This window comes from Phycodurus eques, chromosome 18 (genome assembly GCF_024500275.1).
Source record: "Phycodurus eques isolate BA_2022a chromosome 18, UOR_Pequ_1.1, whole genome shotgun sequence".
Taxonomy (NCBI): domain Eukaryota; kingdom Metazoa; phylum Chordata; class Actinopteri; order Syngnathiformes; family Syngnathidae; genus Phycodurus; species Phycodurus eques.
In genome coordinates, this window is record NC_084542.1 from 18,308,081 (window position 1) to 18,328,956 (window position 20,876).

General features: G+C 48.7%; 1 protein-coding gene across 4 annotated transcripts in view; it reads right to left on the minus strand.

The window, feature by feature from the left end:
• Window positions 1–20,876, minus strand: part of LOC133417421 (disheveled-associated activator of morphogenesis 1-like) — a 48,572-nt gene that overhangs the window by 12,309 nt on the left and 15,387 nt on the right. For 3 of the 4 annotated variants that reach the window (XM_061705194.1, XM_061705197.1, XM_061705195.1), the window contains exons 2-8: window positions 9,149–9,417; window positions 6,806–6,895; window positions 2,748–2,819; window positions 2,409–2,503; window positions 1,221–1,554; window positions 959–1,069; window positions 764–867 (exon numbers count right to left, since the gene is read on the minus strand). In XM_061705194.1, coding sequence (XP_061561178.1) covers window positions 764–867; window positions 959–1,069; window positions 1,221–1,554; window positions 2,409–2,503; window positions 2,748–2,819; window positions 6,806–6,895; window positions 9,149–9,346 — 1,004 coding nt within the window. In that variant the 5' untranslated portion in view covers window positions 9,347–9,417. Of the gene's footprint in view, window positions 1–763; window positions 868–958; window positions 1,070–1,220; window positions 1,555–2,408; window positions 2,504–2,747; window positions 2,820–6,805; window positions 6,896–9,148; window positions 9,418–14,417; window positions 15,029–20,876 lie in introns of those variants that run through there. The other variant, XM_061705196.1, reaches the window with a different exon arrangement.

Here is a 20,876-nt window from a genome sequence, read left to right on the forward strand (position 1 = left end):
CTAACCCTTCCACGTTTCTCAACTGATTCAAACCATCCCAAGATCAAAATCAGGACATTTGACATTTCGGGGAACCATTTCTTTTTTATTCTGATGTAACGTATATATGCGCGCACACGCCACCACAGCCGGTCAGTGAGGAAAAATCCCGACTCCTAAGCGGTCCGCGGTGCAAAGAAGGTTGGGGAACGCCTGCCCTAAAAAACACTTTTTGCCCACGATTCCACACTGTCTATGGAAAAGATCCCATGCAACTCAATACTTCTATATTTCTCTACTGATTCAATTATTATTCCTAACAGTCCAACCTGAAATAGTATTCAAAGTGACTTGACACCATCCCCTAAATTTCCTTTTTTTTTTTTTTTTTTTTTTTTTTAGTATTCCACATTTTCCATGACAATATTCCCAAATTAATATCTACAATTCTGATGTAATCCTCGGACGTTTTGTCAACCGATTCAAAACGTTTCAACTTCTATTTGTTCGGCCGATTGAGGAGATTTTGCTTTCCATTCTCGGGTTACTCTTTAGCTATATGTTAGCATACCTACAGTTAGCATGTTAGCATTTGGGCAATTCTTGTTGGAAAAGGTCAGCAAATTCAGGGCAGGATGGAAAGTCAACACGGATTTGATATGAGGAGTACAGAATTCAGCATTTCTGAATTTTCCCCACTCGACATTGAGCCAAATTCTACATCATTCAGCGATTTCCCCTCCTCGTGTCCATTTGAATGCCGTCAGTCTTGTTTTGCGCTCACCTGTCTAACGTGGCGTTCTCGTGAGAACGCAGCTTATCGATGACGGGTTGGATGCCCAGCATCAGGAACTCGTATCGCAGGTGGATACGGAACTCCAGACTCGTCTGAATGGACCGACAAAGAAGATGGCGAGTTAACGACTTTCCGCTGCGAGGGAGCGTCAAGTGCGAAGGCGAACTAAACGCTCGTAGTCACCTCCCCTGCGCCTTGACTCAGCACGGCGTTTATAAAGGACATGATGGCCGTTTTCAGGTTGACCTCGTCTCTGTAGCGGCCCGTACTCCGGTCCAGATCGTTTATAAGCGTCTGTGGGCGACAGGTCGTTGCGGGCGTTAAATCTACGCTGCTCACAGAAAGGTTAGCGACAGAGCGAAATTGAAACGGGACCCTGACCCTGACCCTGACCCTAAAATCCCTCCAGCGTAAGCTTTGCAGGTGAACTTGATTTGAGCGTGACCTGAAAGCGTGTCCTCTCGCAGGCGAAGCGCTGGTAGTGCAGCACGGCCTCCAGGATCTTCCTGTGGCCGCCGGGCACCAGGCACACGGCGCCCATGATCTCCAGCACGGCCACCTTGGTCTTGACGTTGTCGGTGGCCAGGCTGCGGGCGATGACGTTGATGCTCTCGGCGTGCGCCAGCACGTGGGCGCGGCCTTGCGAGTTGTTCATCAGCGCCTTGACGCAGCCGATCAGCGACGTGTGGATCTGCGACTCGGTGGTCTCGTAGTCCATGCTCTTCAGGAAGTTGAGGATGCACGTCAGGCCGTCCAGGTCGATGAAGCGCGTCACGAACCTTTGGGCGAATAAAGACGTTGGCGTCCTTTCACGGTTGTGACATTTCACTTAAATCTGACATCCCAGCATGAATAAAAAAAAAAAAATCCGATTATTACAGGGATAAAGTCCAACTTTACAAAAACAAAGTATACTGGCAGCAGTCCAATTTTGGGGAGAATACAATTGTAATATTGTAATGATAGAATAGAGTGGTATTTTGGTAATTCACTTTTTAAAAGACGACTTTCTTGTCTTCTTAAACTTTGGACTTTAATCCCTTGAATATTACCACCAGCTTGGAAAAGTAGGACTTCATTATTGTGAGCTTTTCATCCCAGCCATTTTAGAGGATTTCGACGCATCTTTCAAGACCCACAGAATATCGACAACAGGCACCGAACCCTCCGAAAGAAAGAGTGGACTCTTCTTTCACTATTCTTTTTTTCTTCTGCTTTTTTTCTCGTTTTCCCTTCTCAGAAACGTAGGTTGATTTCGGCGACAAGAAACATGTCAAGCAGAACGCTGACTTTGGCGCGCTAATATTTATGTTTTGCTTTTGTGACACCTCAAACTATAAAACGACAAAAACAAGACTGGGAAAGGGCTTTTAAAGGCATTTATAACTATGAAACACGCCCTCATAATCAATGTGACAAGCCAAGATTCACTAATCTTGATCTTCTACTCAAAAGCTGCGCTGATCTCAATTCCGGAGCGATGAAAATATTTCACACCTGGCAGTTGAAAAACGTACTTGACGGATATATACGTCGGTGGCAGTAAACGGTTTAGTTCCAGTTGCCGAATACGAACGTCTCCGGCAGTGTACGAGTTCGTGTGAGGGAGTGAAAAGACTGCACACGTGATCACCTCATAGGTTGAGTCCTGAGAGCAGTCTTCAAGCTCTCGACGGTTTTGTTCCTTTCCTCCTCGTCCTCCTTCTCCAGAGCGAGAAGCGTCTTTCGCTGTGCCGCAAACATGGAGACGCAAGTCACGACACACTCAGAAATGGATTCTTATGATCATCCCTAATTCAAATCTTGGATTTTTTTTTTCTGGAAGAAAAATGACATCACCTTAACAAGAAAGGAAGGAAAACCTTTTGGGTAAAACGGGGGCAATGGTACGAAACCTCAAAGGGGGTTCCTGCCCGACTGCAGTGTGCTATTTTACGAGCTGTTTTGTAAAATACTTGAGGTTACGACTTACAGCTGCCATTGAGTTGAGCTGATCGATGTAGTACTCTGGCCAACTAGTTGCACTCTTGTTCTCCTCTTGTTCCTGGAAAACACCACGAACAACAGTGAGACATTGGACCGCGGAGCCGCGACACTCAAGTGGGGAGCCGCTGAGGCCAAGGGGAAGCGCATGAAGGTCGACGTACGGCCCCACAAAGTAGGGCGACACGCTTGAGCAGCCCACTTTCTTTTGAGAAGTTTCACAGCTGGACGCACAGCTGCCTGAGAAAATCAGCAAAAGATTAGCAAACCAAGTTCAAGCTGTGGATTGAGGACACGGCCGGCCCCCGCCGAGTTTTAATCTCCTGACGGGAATGTTTGCCAGGGAAGTAAACCCTAAATTGTTTTTGGGCAAGAATAGATGACTACGGGTTGGTGACAAGAAGGTTTGAACACAATTTGAGCAAGTTTGGGTTCAAAGCATCATTATCATCATCTTCTGCGAGTTATCGCAGCTAGCCGTTTGTCCGGGTTTGGTCACGTGACGTTCACAACGCAAGGGCGAGAGACGACGTGACGTTCATTTGGAGCGACGGAGGGCGATATTGCACCGGGTGGCGGCCCCCTGAGACAGATGAAAAAAATCTGCTGAATTCTTATTCCACAAACTCAATATTAATCTGAATAACGTGTTCCGACTGATGAACAGATGACAACATAGGAATTCTTAGGGGGAAAAAAATAAAATAAAAATGGAGTTCCCCTTTCCGTGATCCAAGTCCGCTCCGTGAGGCAGACTTGACCCCGAGCTCGTCCCGCCCACGAAAAGGTCGCCGCCCCCTGCCGTCGGTTGACTTCACGCGCCATTGAACGCGAGGCAAGCTGCGAGCGCCGCAGGCGAATCGGGCGGCGTTTTTGGCCGGTCTGACGGCGGGGGAGGCGCTTCTGAGCCGGCCGTCGGTGCCAAGCGGAGCTGGGAGAGTCCGTTAATGGACGAGATGAAGAGGTGGGAACGCTTCCCGTTTGCAACTGCAGCAGTTCACGTTTCACCGCAGAGGTGCCCTTGAACACGAGGATGGATTCCCACACTCAGCGGAGGAAGTAGGGAGTGTACTTACTCCGGTTTCATTTACTTTCGGAGTTTGGAAACGCATTAGTGACAAAGTTACTTGGGGGAACTCGGGACGACATCTGTTGCCCGACGTGGAACGACAGAAAAAACAGGATCGGTCGGAACGAGACCTGCTAACAAACAACCGAAATGGATCACAGTAAGAAGACAAATGTTATTCAAGAGGAGACTGAGGGCAGCGAGACAATGGGCCGCGACAGCAAAATGGAGACAGCGGAGTATTATAATACCGCAGGCGTTAAACTGTGAAAAGACACGCTAACGCGCACCGACGAGTCACGGGCACAAACGATGGTTGCCGCAGCAAAGTGGAGACTGTGGAGCCCGAGCACGGCGCACTTGGAACCCTCGTTGAACTAAGACAATGGCTTAGCTCTCCCCCAATGGCTCATGTTCATCGCAAAGGTGGATAACACCGCTGCCCCCCACGCCGCAATAACGCACATTCCTGCCGAGTCTCTGTTTCTCTCTCTCTCTCTCTCTGTTGTTGAGCTTGATTTCCCAAAGTGTCCCGTGGAGCTATTTCGGGCGGCAGATATCGCAACAACGAGGCCACTATCTGGGACGCGGGAGAAACGTCACGATAGTTTTTCCGTGATGCTTGAGATGAAATGGAACGAGATCACGCAGAACACACGCCAGAGGCCGTCTTATGGCCCGGCTCATTAAAACCAGCGTTCAAATGTCATCGGTTGAATCTGAACGCAGCCACATCTCAGTTACAAGAGGGTGTGCACACTTGTGCATCCACATTATTTGTCTCAAAAATATAAAAAAAAAAAAAACTAAACAATTGCGCCACAAAGGCTATGGGTGACATTTATGGAGGAAAGCATTTTGTCGGTCTCATTTTCTTTTTAATCACAAAAACCTGCCAATTGAACAGAGGTGTGTAGACGTTTTATATTCACCGTATGGTCTCTTTCTGTTTCAGATTTTTTCATCAACGTATCCCCCACAATAAATGGGGGTTCATTGTGTGCGTGTGTGTGTGTGTGTGTGTATATATATATATATATATATATATATATATATATATATGTGTGTGTGTGTGTGTGTGTGTGTCTGCGTAAGGCTCTGACAATGCAAGTAGGTGAGCCATCAATTAAAAAAAAAAAAAAAGAAAAGGCGGCATTCGAGAACAATATTTCTGCCCCAATTTCTTGCGCAGACAAGCGAGAGGAAAAAAAAGCCTTCGTGTTCCATTCTCGGTAAATTAGAAATTTCACGATTCCCGAGCGCCACTTCGGTCAGGCGAACTGCGCTGTAAATGCATCAACACCTCCAGCTGAAAAGGAGAAATTCGTCACAATGACGTCAGTGTGTCTCCTCGCCTCGCGGGTGGAACGGCGGCGACCGCTCACGTGGGATGTGCTCGGAAACCCGACAGCCAGAGGAGATTCGCGAAGCCTGAGAAAAGAGGCCCGATGAGGTCAGCGCCATCTCTAATTCAAAACAGGTCGGGCATTTTATGAAAGACTACCAAGATACAGGACGGGAAACTCGGCGCCGACTGTTTTTACAGCTTGACCCGTTCCCTAGAGTCAAAAGTCCGGATGTCTCGCCTCGCATTTACGGGCCGGATTGACGCTTTCCTCCTCAAAGTTGTAAAAATTGTTATTTGAAATTGGCAGAAACGGCGTCGAATGATTTATTGCAGCGGATGACGACGTACATCCTTCCTGACTGAACAGACTTTAAAGCACGCATATCGAGCCGTTTTTTCCAGGTGTGTGAAAACTCAATGCAAGCATTTTCACTCTTGGGGGCAGCGCTTCATACACCGCATTTGATTGGATTTTCCCACCGCTTCCTCCTCCTGAAGTCGACGCTTATGATCGGCTCTCTCTGGTCACGTGCCGTTCTGCGGTCGTCTCAAACGTGGCGTATTTTTCCAAATATGACCTCGAAGCGCCACCTCGCGGTGCACTTTATTAGTTCGTCTGAGACTTTGAAAAGGTTCCACTCGCAGTTACACTTTTGAACACATGAAGGAACATTTGACTTTTTAACGGTCATGAACTTTTCCACCGCGCGTGTGTGTCGTGCATCTGTACAATGACTTCCGCTTTCGGAATGTGACTAATGTGTATTCTCGACGTACCTACAGTATTTTCATGATTTTGCCTTTAAACCCCACCAAAATATTTTGTAAATTACCCCCCCAAAATCCACGCTATGACGACTTTTTATCTTCAATTGAAGAGCGGTCACAGAAACGTGGCCTTCGCCGTGACAGCCATTTAATGCGGAGTACCTCGAGCGCAGCGGTTTGGAAGCGCGCTTCACCACGCTCGGGGCGTTTCGAGCGTTTCATGTCGGAATATCGTACGCACGCACGCACGCACGGCGCAGCGACGGCCTTGCCAAAAAAAAAAAAAAAAGAGGAAAAGGCAATCGAGAAGCTTGCTGTCGTGTCAGCGGTAACAGGCGGCGGCGTTTTGCTGCTTGTGACGAGCGAAAAGGGAAAGCGAGAGCAGACGGCAGACGCGATCGTCACAACGAGACGAGTCAATGTGTTTTGGGTGTGTTTTTCCACATCGTCCTCCGCAGTCGTCTTGTCATGACAACCTGTTACATGTTCGTGGTAGAGATCGCGTGGATTCGCTTTTACGAGAACTAAAGTTTCCTGCTGCGGGGGGAATTTGAAAAGTGCTGAGCTTCATTTAATCAGGCCACAGCCCTGTCTAACAGAAAAGGAGAGCTTTTCCACCATCTCGTGCCAACTTCAACTTTTTAGGAGCGTGTCAATTACTCAAAAGATTTTCACTATTCGCGGTAGGTCCCTTTCCCCGGAAACACTGTACTTCCTTGACACCGATTGCTACTTTCGTATTAGCTAGGGCTTCGGCGCCATGGAATCATCTCGGGTTTTTCGGCAAATAGCTGAGGAGGCTCCGAATACGCAGCGGCGCGTCCCTGTGACTGCGCGCGTGATGGGCAGACAGACATCTGACCTTCTTTTTGCTGCAGTAGATCTGCCACTTCTTCTCGGCGGGCAGGGCAAACATGGCTTCCCGGTGCTTCTCGGTGAGGTCCAGCTCGTCCTGCACGTTGGGCGGAAAAGAAGCGAGGTAATTAAGAAACGCTACGGAGGAGAACAAAAGTCTGTCACAAATGTCTGGACGACGTCTGCTTTTTAACATGATCAGAAACAATAGATTGTCTTTTTCAAAACCATAAAGAGAAAAAGTTGTTTTTGTCCTCAAGCAAATGGCAGATGGCAGCGCTCGACGACGTATTCGCTTTCGTACGCGTGCGTGCGATGTTAAGCTAGGTGTTTTTTGTGTGTTTTTCCCTTCTTTTGTGGGCCACGTGAGTAAAGACAGAAGCCGCGGCGGCCCCGTCTGTCCGACGCGTGCTCACAAACATCCGCCGGCGACATGCGTCCCCCGTACGGAGCGCAAACTTCGCCGGAAGCGCACGCGAGGGTCATTCCGATTCGGACGAGCGTCGCCGAGTGTCAAATAGGACAAAATTGACGACATTTTTTTCCCGGAATGACGCCAACTCTGCCTCAAATGATTTCGAAATCAAGTTTCATAGTTGTTGTTTCATTCGCTCTCAATGAAAAGCTCTTTTGTGTGTGTGGAATATGATGGAAGTCAGACAACCAAGAGTGCGGGGCGCGCATCTTCGAGGAAGTTCAATAAAAATACAATAACCGCAAAGAATATTTGGACATGGCCCCCCAAAATTGAAAGACCCTGTAAAGTGAATTCAGTCATTTGTTTCTAAATACATCGTGCGTGGTTGAAAACAATTGCTGCATACGTGCAAGGACTGACAACTATGTCGTACTCACTTGTGGAGATAGAGCGTGAAACTATTTTTGTACGATTTCCGTTTTCCTGATTTTTTTGGCCGTGACTAAAACAGGCACGGGTCGTCCCTCCCCCACTAAAGAAGAACTTCAGTGCCTATTTTCTATGCGCGGGCATAAGAAAGATGCAAGACAATTTTTTTCCAGGTCATAGTAGAGGTATTTGATTGACAGTTAACAGCTGAGCGGGGCGTGGTTTTAGCGCAATTAGCGGACACGCCTACAGCATTTGAGACTGGACAGAATGGCTTGATTTTTCACCATTTAAGCCTCATTTTATATATATATTTTTTAATCTTTCAAATTGAGCAGGAATGTTAACACTTCTTTCTGTGGTGTGTCCAACTTACATGACGTTGCTTTTCACTTTACAGGGACTTTACACATACTTTTTGGGGGGCAAAAAAAATCCTCTGCCTTGTTTTTTGATGATTGCAAGAATTGTTTTGAGATGCTACTTTGTTTCAAAAGTTTGATAACCACTGGTCCCACGGATTGATTGCAGCACAAAAAGAGCTTTTCTCCGATTGCTAAGCGCGTCTCGACTTGACGGAAATCTCCCCGCCGACGGCCCTCGTACGCGAGTCTTTCCCTTCGCCGAAATGGCTTCGATTAGACGCGCGCACAAAGCTCGCACGCAGCGAAAAGGCGAAACGCACGCGGCCGTTTCCTTTTCAGTAAACACAGCGACTGAAAAGCCCCCCCGTCCCGTCGTCGCACTCAATTATGTGCGCCGGACAAAAACAAGCAATTAGCAGATGGCAGAGCGCCTCGGACATGAGGAGCCGCTGAACGGGGCCCATTGATGTGAGGCAACGTCAAGCTTACGTTTCCCGTGGCGACGGCCGTGGCCCCGTTACTCACAAAACGAGCTAAACTGGGAGGGAGCGACCTTGTTCAGTTCATACAGCGTGGAACAAAAAGGGACTGTTTTACGGACCACCGGAAGTCGAAACGAGGTCAATCCATTGGGAATTCGACCAAAAGTTGGAGGAAAATACGCATCTAAAGTGTCACTAAACTTCGGAATTTCAACTGTCATCGGGGGGCATTAAGAATAAACTGTGGGTCGAAAAATACAGTGGCACCTTTACTTGAATTTGTTATTTGTTGTCTCCCAAGTTAAAAAATGTTGAGCAAAAGCAAGGCAAGTTACTGATCTGCTTTTAAAAAGAAAGCGATCACTGTGGCCGAGTCAGACGTAACATTGAAGCAGCTCGGTAGTGCGAGACAAACCAAACTTGGGGAGCGACGGACCATTTCCAACGGTACCGCAACAAACTGGTTATTGTTTTGTGACGCTTCGCGGGCTCGCGGGAGCGTCTCGTATCTCGAGGCGCCGCCGCACCTCAGTTTGCGATCCGAGACGTGCGCGAGGTCACGCCGGGCGCTTCGTCACTCGCTCGCTACTTTTTTTTTGGGACACGTGAGTGAGAACGCACACACAAAAAAAAAAAAAAAAAACTTGCTTGCTTACCACCAACTCGGAAAAGATCCCGTCCAGCTCGTCATACCCTGGCATGGGCAGCGCTGGCTCCATGGTCTGCAGGGCGAAGTCCTCCCGAAGTCGGTAGGTGATCTCCGGGTGGTCGCTGTTGTTGAAACAGCAGCAGAGGAAAGAGAGGCCGCCGCCGCCACGGCCGCCGTCGCCGTCTCCGCGCTTCGGGGGCGCCATGACGCTCGGGCAGGGAGCGTTGCCCCTTCACGGCCGCCGCCGCCTCAGAGCTCGGCCTCCGTCAGAAGGTTCTGAAAGACGCCGGATGACACTCGCTCACTTGGTCTTGTCTCGAGCGGAAAGACTGCCACAATTTGCTTTGATTTCAGTTCACAACGAGCGAGCCGTCATCAAAAATATCATCACATCACGATTATATCGACATCAGGAGTTCCCGTTTTCAGGAGTGTAACTTTCCCGTGCTCTCGCCACACGCCGCTCTTGCAACTTGTCTGCGTCATTCACTTCCTGAAAACAAGACAAGCTATTGCTCTTGCACAAGGGAGTGTTCCAAATGTTGAGTTTGAAACGTTATTAAATCTATCTCGCTCGGCATTTCGCTCGCGGGCCGTATCCAACGCGGATCGAACCGTGAACTTTAAAGCAACGTACACACCCGACCGTGCGATGACACTTTTATGTGTTATCACCGTGGTAACCGGCCCCCCGAGGGCAAGCGCAACGACGACGCGTCCCGTGATGAAAACAACGTAGACGCCCTCGTAATAGACGCCAATACGCACGTTAGAACAGGCCGTCCTGGGTAATGCCTCGAAGAAGAAAAAAAAACACAGGTTACTGGGGGGTTAGCAATGAGAGACAGTCACACAATAAGAACGCCTTGTTTGAAATGGAAAGCACACTTTCCAGACCTTGTATCGCCCTTTCCTTTCCATTCAGCCGTGACTCTCCTTTTTAAGAGCTGTGATCACCCGGGTGCGTTTGAGGTCTGAGAACAAAAGAAGTTCCCGTAAAGCCTCTCGGACGAGTGGTCGCCGACCGACAATTAAGCGCGTGGCCCGAACGAACGCGGCCGCCTCAATCGTCCCGATTGTCTTTGGCGTCGGACTTTCCCTTCCTGAGGCCAGAGGCGGGATTTGCCCGTTAACAACCGTCTCGGCTCCGTCTCTTGGGGATAAAATACAGCGCAGAGATCAGCTGTCACGGATGAACAACACAGAAGGCAAAAGTCGGCAGCAGATAATACGGCGCCGCATTAACAGCCGAGGTCGTCGCCGAGAGGGAAAAATGGAATCGAGTAAGCTAAGACATCGCTGGTCTCGAATTGCAACAAGAACGGAGAAGGCCAAGCGTCTCCCGACCACACAAACAGCGGCGCTGACCGGCGGGCGTTTCTGGCCACGCGAGCACGATCGGTTCGGCCTTTCCAGTCGACTTCGGCGGATTCGGACGAGTCAATCGATCATGGCGGTGTTCTAAAAAAAAAAAACAAAGTCTTCCCCGAACACAGAGAGACCGAACAAAAAATAAGATTTATTTTGAAAATCCGGGGCATCCGCCGGCAGTATTCGCAGTCCTACTTCAAATATGGGTCACCGCAACATGTGATTCTCATGCCCCGAGCCCGTTCTGCATAACCAGTGACGACAAACTGGCAAATGAGCCAATGACGGCGCCAAAAAGCGCTCAATAGCTCGCTTCCCTTCGCAAACATTCCATCGTCGTCAAGCGGGACTTTCTGCAACGACGGCGACCAAAACGCATCGGCGGAGCGGACGGCCCACGCGTAACGCACCTTCGGGTGTCGCCGTCTCCCGACGACCCCGGGATGGGAGCGGCTCGTTGAACAGAAACCGGCGCAGGGCTCCAACTAATCACGACCATTTCGCTCATTTGTTGTTTCTTTGTTTTACGTGGTTGGGGACGGCCGCTCTAAAAGCATTCACATTAGCGCTTATCTTCGCTCTCTGCTCACCACGCATACCACTACCCGCACAAAACCAGACGTTTTATGAGCCTCGTCCTTCCCAAAGTCTGCAACACTTTTGGTCGATTGTCTTTTCAGTTCTCTGCCCCAAATGACCGGAACGCTGCAAAACATAAAACTCACCTCCTTCATCCCATTCAAGGAAGAAGTAAGTCAAGGATACCGATCACGATGCTGCACTTGTTTTTATCCCGTTAAGAACCTTTTCTTCCACATGTGATATGATGTAATGTAACGCCATCCACTCGCACTGTACCGTTTGTTGCCTATGCATTTGTATTTGCTTTTATTTCGCTTGGTTTGACTCTGCTGCCGGCCGCCAGGTCGGCATTCCAAATGAGAATGTGTTCTCAAATGCTTTACCCGGATAAAGAAAAGAAAGAAATCGATCAATCGAGTGACCCGAAGCACATCTCCAGGCGGCGATTTCACGGCGCCGCTGTTCGTTTGAACCCAATCAAACTAAGCGGTCGCTCGTCTTTTTCAGGACAGAAAAGTTGGATCCAAATGAAATGAATTAATCGTTAAAGTGATGTTGTGACAAGATAGAGTTGTGCGCTATAAAATTCTCACAAGACAGAGTTGCGTCCTAATTTAAGACGTCGTCAGTCGTCGAGCCAGGACATTTTTCTGCCTTGAAACCAGAAATGTCACGTTGTTGTTTTTTTCATTTGGCCTAACATGTAAATACACACTTTAACAATGATATATTTTACAGAACGCTAAACTGTGGCGACGATTAATTTAAACAATCGGCTTTGTTTGAAAAGGAAAGCACAATTTCCAGACCTCGTATCACAAACAATTCATTTGTCAGCAAACTGTCAAACGAGGACACGAAGCGCTGAACCAGCGCTGTTGCTCGAGGGCTTCGCCGTGTTTCTTAATAAAGACCGATAAGCAAAGATGGCTGCGCTAGCGACAAGCCGATCCAGGCCGAGAGGCCACACGTGAAAGCACACGGAAGCATCCGTGTATTTTGACACATCCTCGACTTCTCCGAATAGACTAGCGGGGCCTCGGCAGGCAGCAGCTGCACGGCTTCACGCTCGCCGCCCGTCGGAGCTCCGAAGCGCCTCTTTGACCATATTAGTCCACAACGGTGCCCATCTTTTCCATTCGCTAAAGCCAGCTGTCAACTCGGTACTAATTCTTGAGGCGCTGCGACAGGAATCCGGGGGACTGTCGGACGGCGTTGACGCGAGGGAGGTCTCGTTGTGTAATTGTTAACCCGCGAGCGCTCTGACATTCGCCGCCGGGGGTCGTCCCTTAGACGATCGAGGTTTTCCCAGCATTTCGCGGGCCAGTCGGAACATGACGACATTCCTTGCGTATCCAGGTGAACCCTGAACGCTAAGCTGGGGACCTTCCAGTGTCACCTGCTGCGACACGGACGCGCAAGTTTCAGAAGAAGGCTACATCCGCACCGTCAATCTGGTCAAAAGTCAGCGTTTTCACTCTTTTAAAATCAAAGTCAGCAAAACAGAGGAGCAGCTGGTCGTGTTCAAAATCTTTCAAGTCATGCGCAACGATGAAAAACGACGCGGTCACAACCGCAACGCCGTTACCGGTTAAGCTGACAGCGAGCCGAGCTTCTTCGATTTCTTCTTTGTATTTTCCGGCACTCTGCCCTCGGCACCGCGCTGCCTTTCACAGGCCAATCTTCGTACTGCGACAGAAATGCTGTGCCGTGTTGGTCAAGTTCGCTGGATTCTGCCGATACGATGCAAAAATAGCGCGGTTTGACGCTAGCGCCCACCATTGAACGCTCAACGTAAAAAGAAAATAATTGCATTCTTCTCAATAAAACCCAAATGTAGTACAACAGTAAAAGTACGTATTTCTCAGAGAATGAGTAGCTGCTTCTCGAAGTAACGGCAGAGCGTGATGTTTGTTAGACAGTGCTAGTTAGCTAGTTACCTGCCTATTTATTTCACCAATTGTAGACACGCTAACTCTCGTAGCTGGTTGCAAACGTTCATTTCAAGACAGTGTTCTAGGAATATATTAACAAAACCTTGAACGTGTCGCAGTGTGAGGGGCGGCGCTCTCGTCAATGGGATTTTGTATTTAAACCTTTGCCTCATTTGGACTCAGCCACTCTTTGGAGGGCACATCTTTCAATCCCAAAAAATTGGTACAAATCCCAAACATACCGACCTTTTTCCACAAAAAGGCTCGCTCGTTCATGGCTCGCAATACAAAGCAATGACAATACTTTCATTGCGCAAGGTATCTCGCATTTGAAAAATCGGTTTGGATGTTCCGAATCAGTACGCGTGTAGCCCGTTTCGACTCCATAATTCTTTTCCAGAATTATGGAATGTGAGCAGCGAGGAAAAAAAGACGATAAGCCTGATGTTGCAGCTGCAGTTCCTCAAGAAGAAAAATGGTGTTTTTACTGCGCTAAAACGATTGTTGGCAGATCCCTCGCACAAATGATTCCTTTGTACCTCTTCATTATTACACACGCAGTATTTCAAGACACCAGCTCGGGCCGGAACAACCGCCTCGCTCTCCCTTCCGCGCCGAGATGGTTTTTGTTACCGTTGTCCTGACCGTGTGAAAAGAAACGGAACATGCCAGGTCAGGCACAGACGGGCACTAACGTTATTTCACGCGCTAAAACGCCGACTGACACTCTGCAAACCCCGTTTTCCTTTTCCATCCATTTGATTCGGACCCGTTTGTTTCTCTCACCGCCTCAAACTGCTTTCCACCTCGTTTAGCGCTGAGAGACAGATAGTCCGGAACGGAACGGCGACATGTTCTGTTAATTGCCGGTGTCGTTATTGAACAATCTGGCGTGTCAATAGGCTGCCGTTTCAAGGTGTCTTTAATCAATTGAGTGTCTTTGGGGGTTTGGACCGTAGAAGAGATTTTGAATTTTTGGGGTGTTTGAGAGACCCATACAAACCTTTAATAAATAATCAAGAATGTCGAATGCTTGAACAAAACTATTGAACCGACTGCGATTGAAGGCGTCCTCGTCTCACCCCGGCGCTTCGCTTGCTCTTTAAATCCAAAGACGCAGGTCACGGAGGTTAAACACTGCCAGGCCTGACGGAAATTGCAGAAGTCGCGACCAAATGTCCTGCGTTATGAACCAATTACTGTGTTGAAAAGCTAACTCTGAGTGTCATTTGTAAAGGCCACGGGGCCGGCGGTGAAGTGACGCGAATAAGCGAACGTGTGCCATTAGGAATTGAACCTTGTAGACAGAACAAAGTGGGAAAACGTGTGCAATCAACTCTCTCGCACCGGCTGGCATACCTAACGAGATGCGGTGTCACGTTTCCTTACATGCAGCTTGAAAACAGGAGTCCAGAACATTCTGAGATTGTACGTAGTCCTCCCCCAGTCTGGACAGAGCAGCAGCCCCACGTCTTCATTCCAATCCCTTTACTCAAGAGGAACAGTCGACCTTTGTGAAAGTCCTCGGGGCAGGTCGTCGACTCCGTCCGCGCCTGCTTCAGGGGCATCGCCGTGTCTGGCCCTCACCTCCCGTTGACAACGGCGTGCTCTCGTAGACAATGACTTCAATTGAGCCCTTATTTTTCCATTCTTATGCTCCAATATATTCCTCTTGTTTGGTTTAATTCTGAATGATGCCAAGTGCATATTTGGATTTACCCGAGATGAAGAGAAGCAAAGGGCGGACCTCGTTGTGTTCAGAGCGCAAAGTGCAGCTGTGCTGAGGGCGGGCCCAAAACCATTGGCTACGCAGTAGTTGAATCTTCTTTTCTCACTTGGGATTTGGGATGGATCAGACTCGCAACGTGACGATCATCTCGCCGCGTTCGTGCTACAGCCGCTCCGACCTAAATATTCACGGTATAGTTTCAATAAACAGAATGGAAAATGCTACACTATCCCGAAGAAGCCTAACTAACTCTTTTATCCCACAAGACCTCCCTTTTTCAATCCTTAAAGCCACAAACTATATTTGGTATTTACAGGGGGGCCGGGAGAAACAGAATCGCAGAGCGAGATCAGAGGTCGGTGGTTTGCAGTATTTTGCAGAAAGCCCCAATTTTGGGTTTGTGGAAGCTCCCCTTTGGGACCGTTGCCCGCCACACTTCAAAATGTGTCTTGGAGGCGTTTCGAAGGGCGGCGAACGCCAGGGTCGGGCAGCCGAGGCCGGTGGGCTTCCCTTTCGTCCAACCACATTGTCCCGGGTGGGGAGGAGCGGCCATTTTCTAAAACCTTGCCAGGCCCATGCTGTGTTGAGAAAAGAATATGAAGCAAAAGTCCAGCAGCTGGAATTTCCCCACTCCCGGTTTTGAGGTTTTTAGGGGGGCTTGGCTGGAGCTTGATCACAAGTTCAACGCAGTGACTTTAATTTGATCCGTGAACGTGCTTGTAACTTCAAATACTCTCAAAGCATCTTTCACCATTGAAATGAACAAAAATCCCATTAATCCGTTCCAGTCTCCCCCAGAAAAACAACAAAAAATGTGTTGCCATTTGTTTTCTTTTCAATGAGGAAAACTGCACTCTTACATCGTCTATACTCTTTCAGACCAGACAGAAATGACATCGTGGAATTAAAAATAATGAAACCGTTTTTGTCACACTCTCTCATTCTAGTCAATGCACATTTGCTTCCCCTTGTGGTGTGAGCGCCTTGGCCACCTGTGGGCAGTAGAAAACCGACATACGGACATACACGCGACTCCTCGGCAGTAAAATGAGCCGTTGTTCGCAGAAGATAAATATGAGTGAGTTGTGTTGCCGATGCGGACCTAACGGCCAAGTTATGTGGCTGCTTTAAATACACAACGTGTCATTTTCTTCGTTTTAACTTTAGTTTGACAGAACCGCGGCTCGTATCTGGAAACGCTCGGACGTCGCGTCACTCGGCTCTCAAGTCTTTGGACATGGAGTTTTAGCCGGTCCAAGAATAAGAGCGATTAAAAGTGACAAAACAAGGATTGTTTCGTGGTAGAACCCGTGCGAAACCTTGAGGGGAATTTTGCGCTTGAATCAAACATTGAGAAACAGGAACGTAAACAACACGAGGCCTTCAGTCATGTGTAGCGAGGGTGCACGGAGCACAGCTGGACAGCACATTTAACAAACTCTACCAGCACCACAAGCAATTACCCAGCGCACCCCCGCCCCCGACCGCTGCGGATAAACACTCAGACTTGGATGCACATTAGAAAATAGCTGGGCCGCGACAGGAACGCTGACTGGCAGGTTAAGGGGAGATTAATATCAGACCCGTCTCAGCGGCTGTCGCTCGCAGTCGCGCACGGCGGTGCAGGGGTGGGGGTCGGGGGGTCCGGTCAGCTACGACCGAGGCGGCGCCTCCCCTTGCCCCGCGGCTGAGCGGGCGCGGATCTCCGATCACGGGGTTAACGTAGCGGGAGGAGGCAGACAAAAGGATGCCTCGCCGCCACCAGATGACGATCGGCGCTCGTCGGGTCGGGAGACGCACGGCAGCTTGAGAAAAAGTCACATCCTTTTTGTGCGGCCCATTCCTCAACTGTTTGCGTGACGTGTTAAGTGACTGCGTAACTCAAGCTGGCGATACTTTTCGCACAGTAATATCACTGCGGTGTCGCTTCTCTCACACGCAGACCTGCATTTTCTTCATGGTTTTGTTTCCCAACAACAATTGCGTCATCCATCTAGTCCTTTAAAAGGGGGAATATTTGTTCGACCTGACATTTATGTCTTCTTTTGGAACAACAAGCAGCTTCACAAACAAAATAAAAAATGAAGACATAAAAACACAAAAACAGGACCTTTCACTTTAGTGAAGAACAAAATCAAACTGTGGCCTCACTTGGAAAAACACATGACTGTACACCCCCGTGTACACATGCTGGATTGATGTCATGGAGTGACATCGTCACTGAACGTCAAGGAAAATGCCATGAAAAACAAGTGGAAATGTTCCATAATGCTGAGGTGTAACAAGGTTTCCCTTGGCCCAAAATGTCACCCAATTCAGTAACACTGCAAACAAAGTGTGCTTCAAACTCCGTGGCAGAGGTTGCGAACAGTACTACCCAAAAGTCTTTCTACATTTCTACAAAGCGTCCACTCTCAGCAGACCTCACCTGCTCGACCAACATCTCCCCGCGGGTGAGGAGAACACGTCAAAGACTGTACGTCTTCGGGAAACTACGCCAAGTCCAGAAACTTTGACAGATCCAGCATGGAGAGCCTCCTGACCCACTGCTGCACAAGTTGGTTCAGCAGCTGGACTGCAAAGGACAGGAAGGACCTGCAGAGGGTGGTGCAAGCAGCGCAGCAGGTACACTATCCACCCTCAAGGATGCCTCCACTGGCAGATAACTGCAGAAATCCGACTGAATCACAAAGGACCCATCTGACCCCGGACACTCACTTTTCTGCCCGCGTTCCCGCTGGTAAAAAAAAATGCAATCGAATCAAAGACTGCAATATTTTCTGATTATAATCTGTGCAATAAAGCAAACACCATAGCATAATATGGCCATTCTCAAAAATGTCAACAAGTGTTTATGGTGTCAATAGGTGTCTTTGATAATTGTGTGTTTATATGTGTCCTTCTTTGTTTACCTTAACGCTGCAAATTGGGAGATGCCAAACTGATTTTCATTGTCCTGTGACAATAAAGCTCTATTCTATTCTATTTGTTGATTTAGCAGTGCTAAAATGAGCGGGAGCGAGGACCTCAGCCAAGTACAAACTGCTACCAAAAGTGAGAAAAATGACAATGGCTCGTATTCGTCCTAATTCTTATTTAGCTGCCTACTTCCTGGTTGATGGGAGATGACGGATTCGTAGATGCCATTGTGAAAATTCGCAATTATCACCAAAATTGATTAGACTCCTCCTCGGTTCACGCAATTACTTCTCTACAAAATGTCTTAGAAATCATTATTTTTGTGCCCTACCGCCGTCAAAATGACTACGAGGGAAAAAGGCAGACGCGGCCCGTGTGGCGCGTCTGCCCGACCGACGAGAGCAGATTTGATTACCGGCGCAGATAATCCAATCATTTTCCTCAACGCCGGCTCGCACGTTTTCATCATCATCCGACTCCGCCCACGTGTCAACATCACAGACGAGGAGATAATGGCCGTGATCGGGGCCGGCTGACCGGGGGACGGCCTGCCGGATTATCTCGCCGGAGCCTGTCTGAGAGGTCACAGCGGTATTATGAACGGGGGCAGCGGGGTTGTCGGACGTCGGAAGAAGCACAACAATGATCTGGAAGCCCGAAGATGATCGATCGACTGGTAACCTCTAAAGTCAAAGTCCGAAGTCCCACAAAAATTGGACCCAAAGCCAAATACAGCGGTGCCTTGAGATATGGCTTGAAATCAAACACTCTTACCTCAAATCGTCTTTGCTAAAATGAGTGGAAATGCCCACAGTCAGTTCCAGCGCCCCCCCCCAAAAGAAAAACTTTGTAATGTCTTTTTAAATGAGAAAAATATCTCTCTCTAATATTCTACTTTATGAAAGCATACAGTAATGACATCCTTAAATACAACAACGTGACGGGCGGCACGATGATGACTGGTTAGCGCTTCTGCCTCACAGTTGTGAGGTTGCGGGTTCAACTCCGGCCCCGCCCGTGTGGGGTTTGCATGTTCTCCCCGTGCCTGCTGTGGCTTTTCTCCGGGTACTCCGGTTTCCTCCCACATTCCCCAAAACATAAACGTGAGGTTAACTGAAGACTCTAAATTGCCCGGAGGTGTGAACGTGAGTGTGAATGGTCGTGCCCTGCGATTGGCTGGCGACCAGTTCGGGCCGTACCCCGCCCCTCGCCTGAAGTCGCCTGGGATAGGCGCCCGCGACCTCAGCGAGGAAAAGCGGTATGGGAAATGAATGAATGAATGTTTTTGTCACACTTCGAGTCAATTTAATGACCATTGTGCCAGACGGACACACAGACGGATTTACAGACAGCCTCGGCTCCTCGGCCCGACGTTAATATTCGTTGTTCTTCGCAGAGGATAAAGAATACATGACTGAGTACTATTGTCTGTCTACATCTGTTGTTGTACCGTCTGTGTTGGAGATATCCATTGATTTTGCACCGCAACATCGATGTTAGTTTTGTTACACTGTCTGTGGCGTTTTATATTGTGTGTTAGCATTAAGACAAAGTGATGTGGATGCTTGACATACACAAGGTGTCATTCTGTTCGTTGTATGTTTAGATTTAGCGTAAAATTCAGCTGGGAGTCTTTTTGAATAAGTGCCACTTGCGGACAACTAAGTTGAGTCACTTCCAGCACGCGGCGCTCCGATCTCAACGTTGCGCTCACAAGTCCAAACAAACAAACAAACAAACAAAAACCGGCCATATGACAGCTCATATCTGGAAAAAGATCAATACAAAACTAAAGAATTAATGAATCGCGTGTGGCAGAGAAGGTGAGACAAAACAGATTTCCGACACTTCCGATGGAAAATGTTTGGATGTCAACAGCGCGACAGAACGGCGTCGACTCGGGAGGCTCCGGCAGTCTTGCTCGGTTAGTCGACCGGGTGTGGCTCGCATATGAATTTGCGCCTCATTCCCCAGCGAGGGAAAAAAGTGGCACAAATTCTTGGCTTCACGGGGGTGGAGGAATGCGAAACGGCGGGAGGACCGAGATGACATCGGATGGTGAAGTGTCGGGAAGCTTGTCGAACCCGTCGAGCGGACAGGCTCTACCGAGCACCGGTACGCCCCCCCCAAAAGTCGTCTGACGAGACCGGGAACGCTCGTCACGAGTCGTCATCGTTTCCTGTGACTGTCACCATGACAAACAAATAAGGTGCGACGCCCAAGTTGAAGGCCTCCGAAGTGTGGAATCTGGAGTTGAACCAAATAAATCGGCCTTAACAGCCAAACAAAGCTCGGGTGCTGCTGTTTTCAAAGCCGTCGTCGGCCGTTTTAGAGCTTTTCAACCGGTCTTCCGAGACCCGCGGAGTATTGCGCTCAGTGACAATATCAAAAGAAAGAGTAGACACAAGAAAACGTGTCTTTCTACCTTTCTCCGTATTTTAGTAATCAAATCAAATTATCCGATTTATTCAAAAAAAATCCTTGCAGCGCAGGCCAGTTTGAAGTGAGAACAATTTAGCCGTCAACTGGCGTCGCAGACGTGTATAACGTAAGCTATCAATTGAGGATCTTGTGTCAAGTTTTTGGTTTTTGGTTGCCATCAGTTTGGTGTCCACTTTAGCCACAAATGTCGAAAAATAAAATAAAGCAGATTACATTGTTGGGGTTGTAATCTCTTCACCGCAGCGTGAGCTCTGCACCCCCCAGTTGCTATGGCAACCAGAGCGGTTGCCGGCACGTACCGTTGTGGGTGACGATTTTTTTATTTTTTCATTCACATGCTTGGCACTCGAATTTTAATCTGGATGTTGGTTGTTGTTGGGAAAATACCATCGTCTCTGTGATGAGGGTGAAAAAAAAGAAAAAGTGCGGGGTCTCCGAAGTCTGGCGTGCAATGAAGACGAGGGAGTGCAACCCGAGAAGGAAACCTCCCTTTGCTCAAGGTGACTTTTCTTTTCATCCCCAGATTACTTTCATCAAAAACAAAAAATCATCATCATAATAATCTCTCGACAGCGGCGAGCGGTCGACGCGCCGGCGGGAGGTCGCGGACATCGCGGCTTATTTCTGCCAGCACGACGGGCCACTCCCCCCGCATACACACGACACGACACGACACGACGGCTCCCTCTCCGGCCCCCCGCCAGCGTTTCCTACGGCAACATCATTTTCCACTCCAGCACCCGCTAATTAGGCTGACA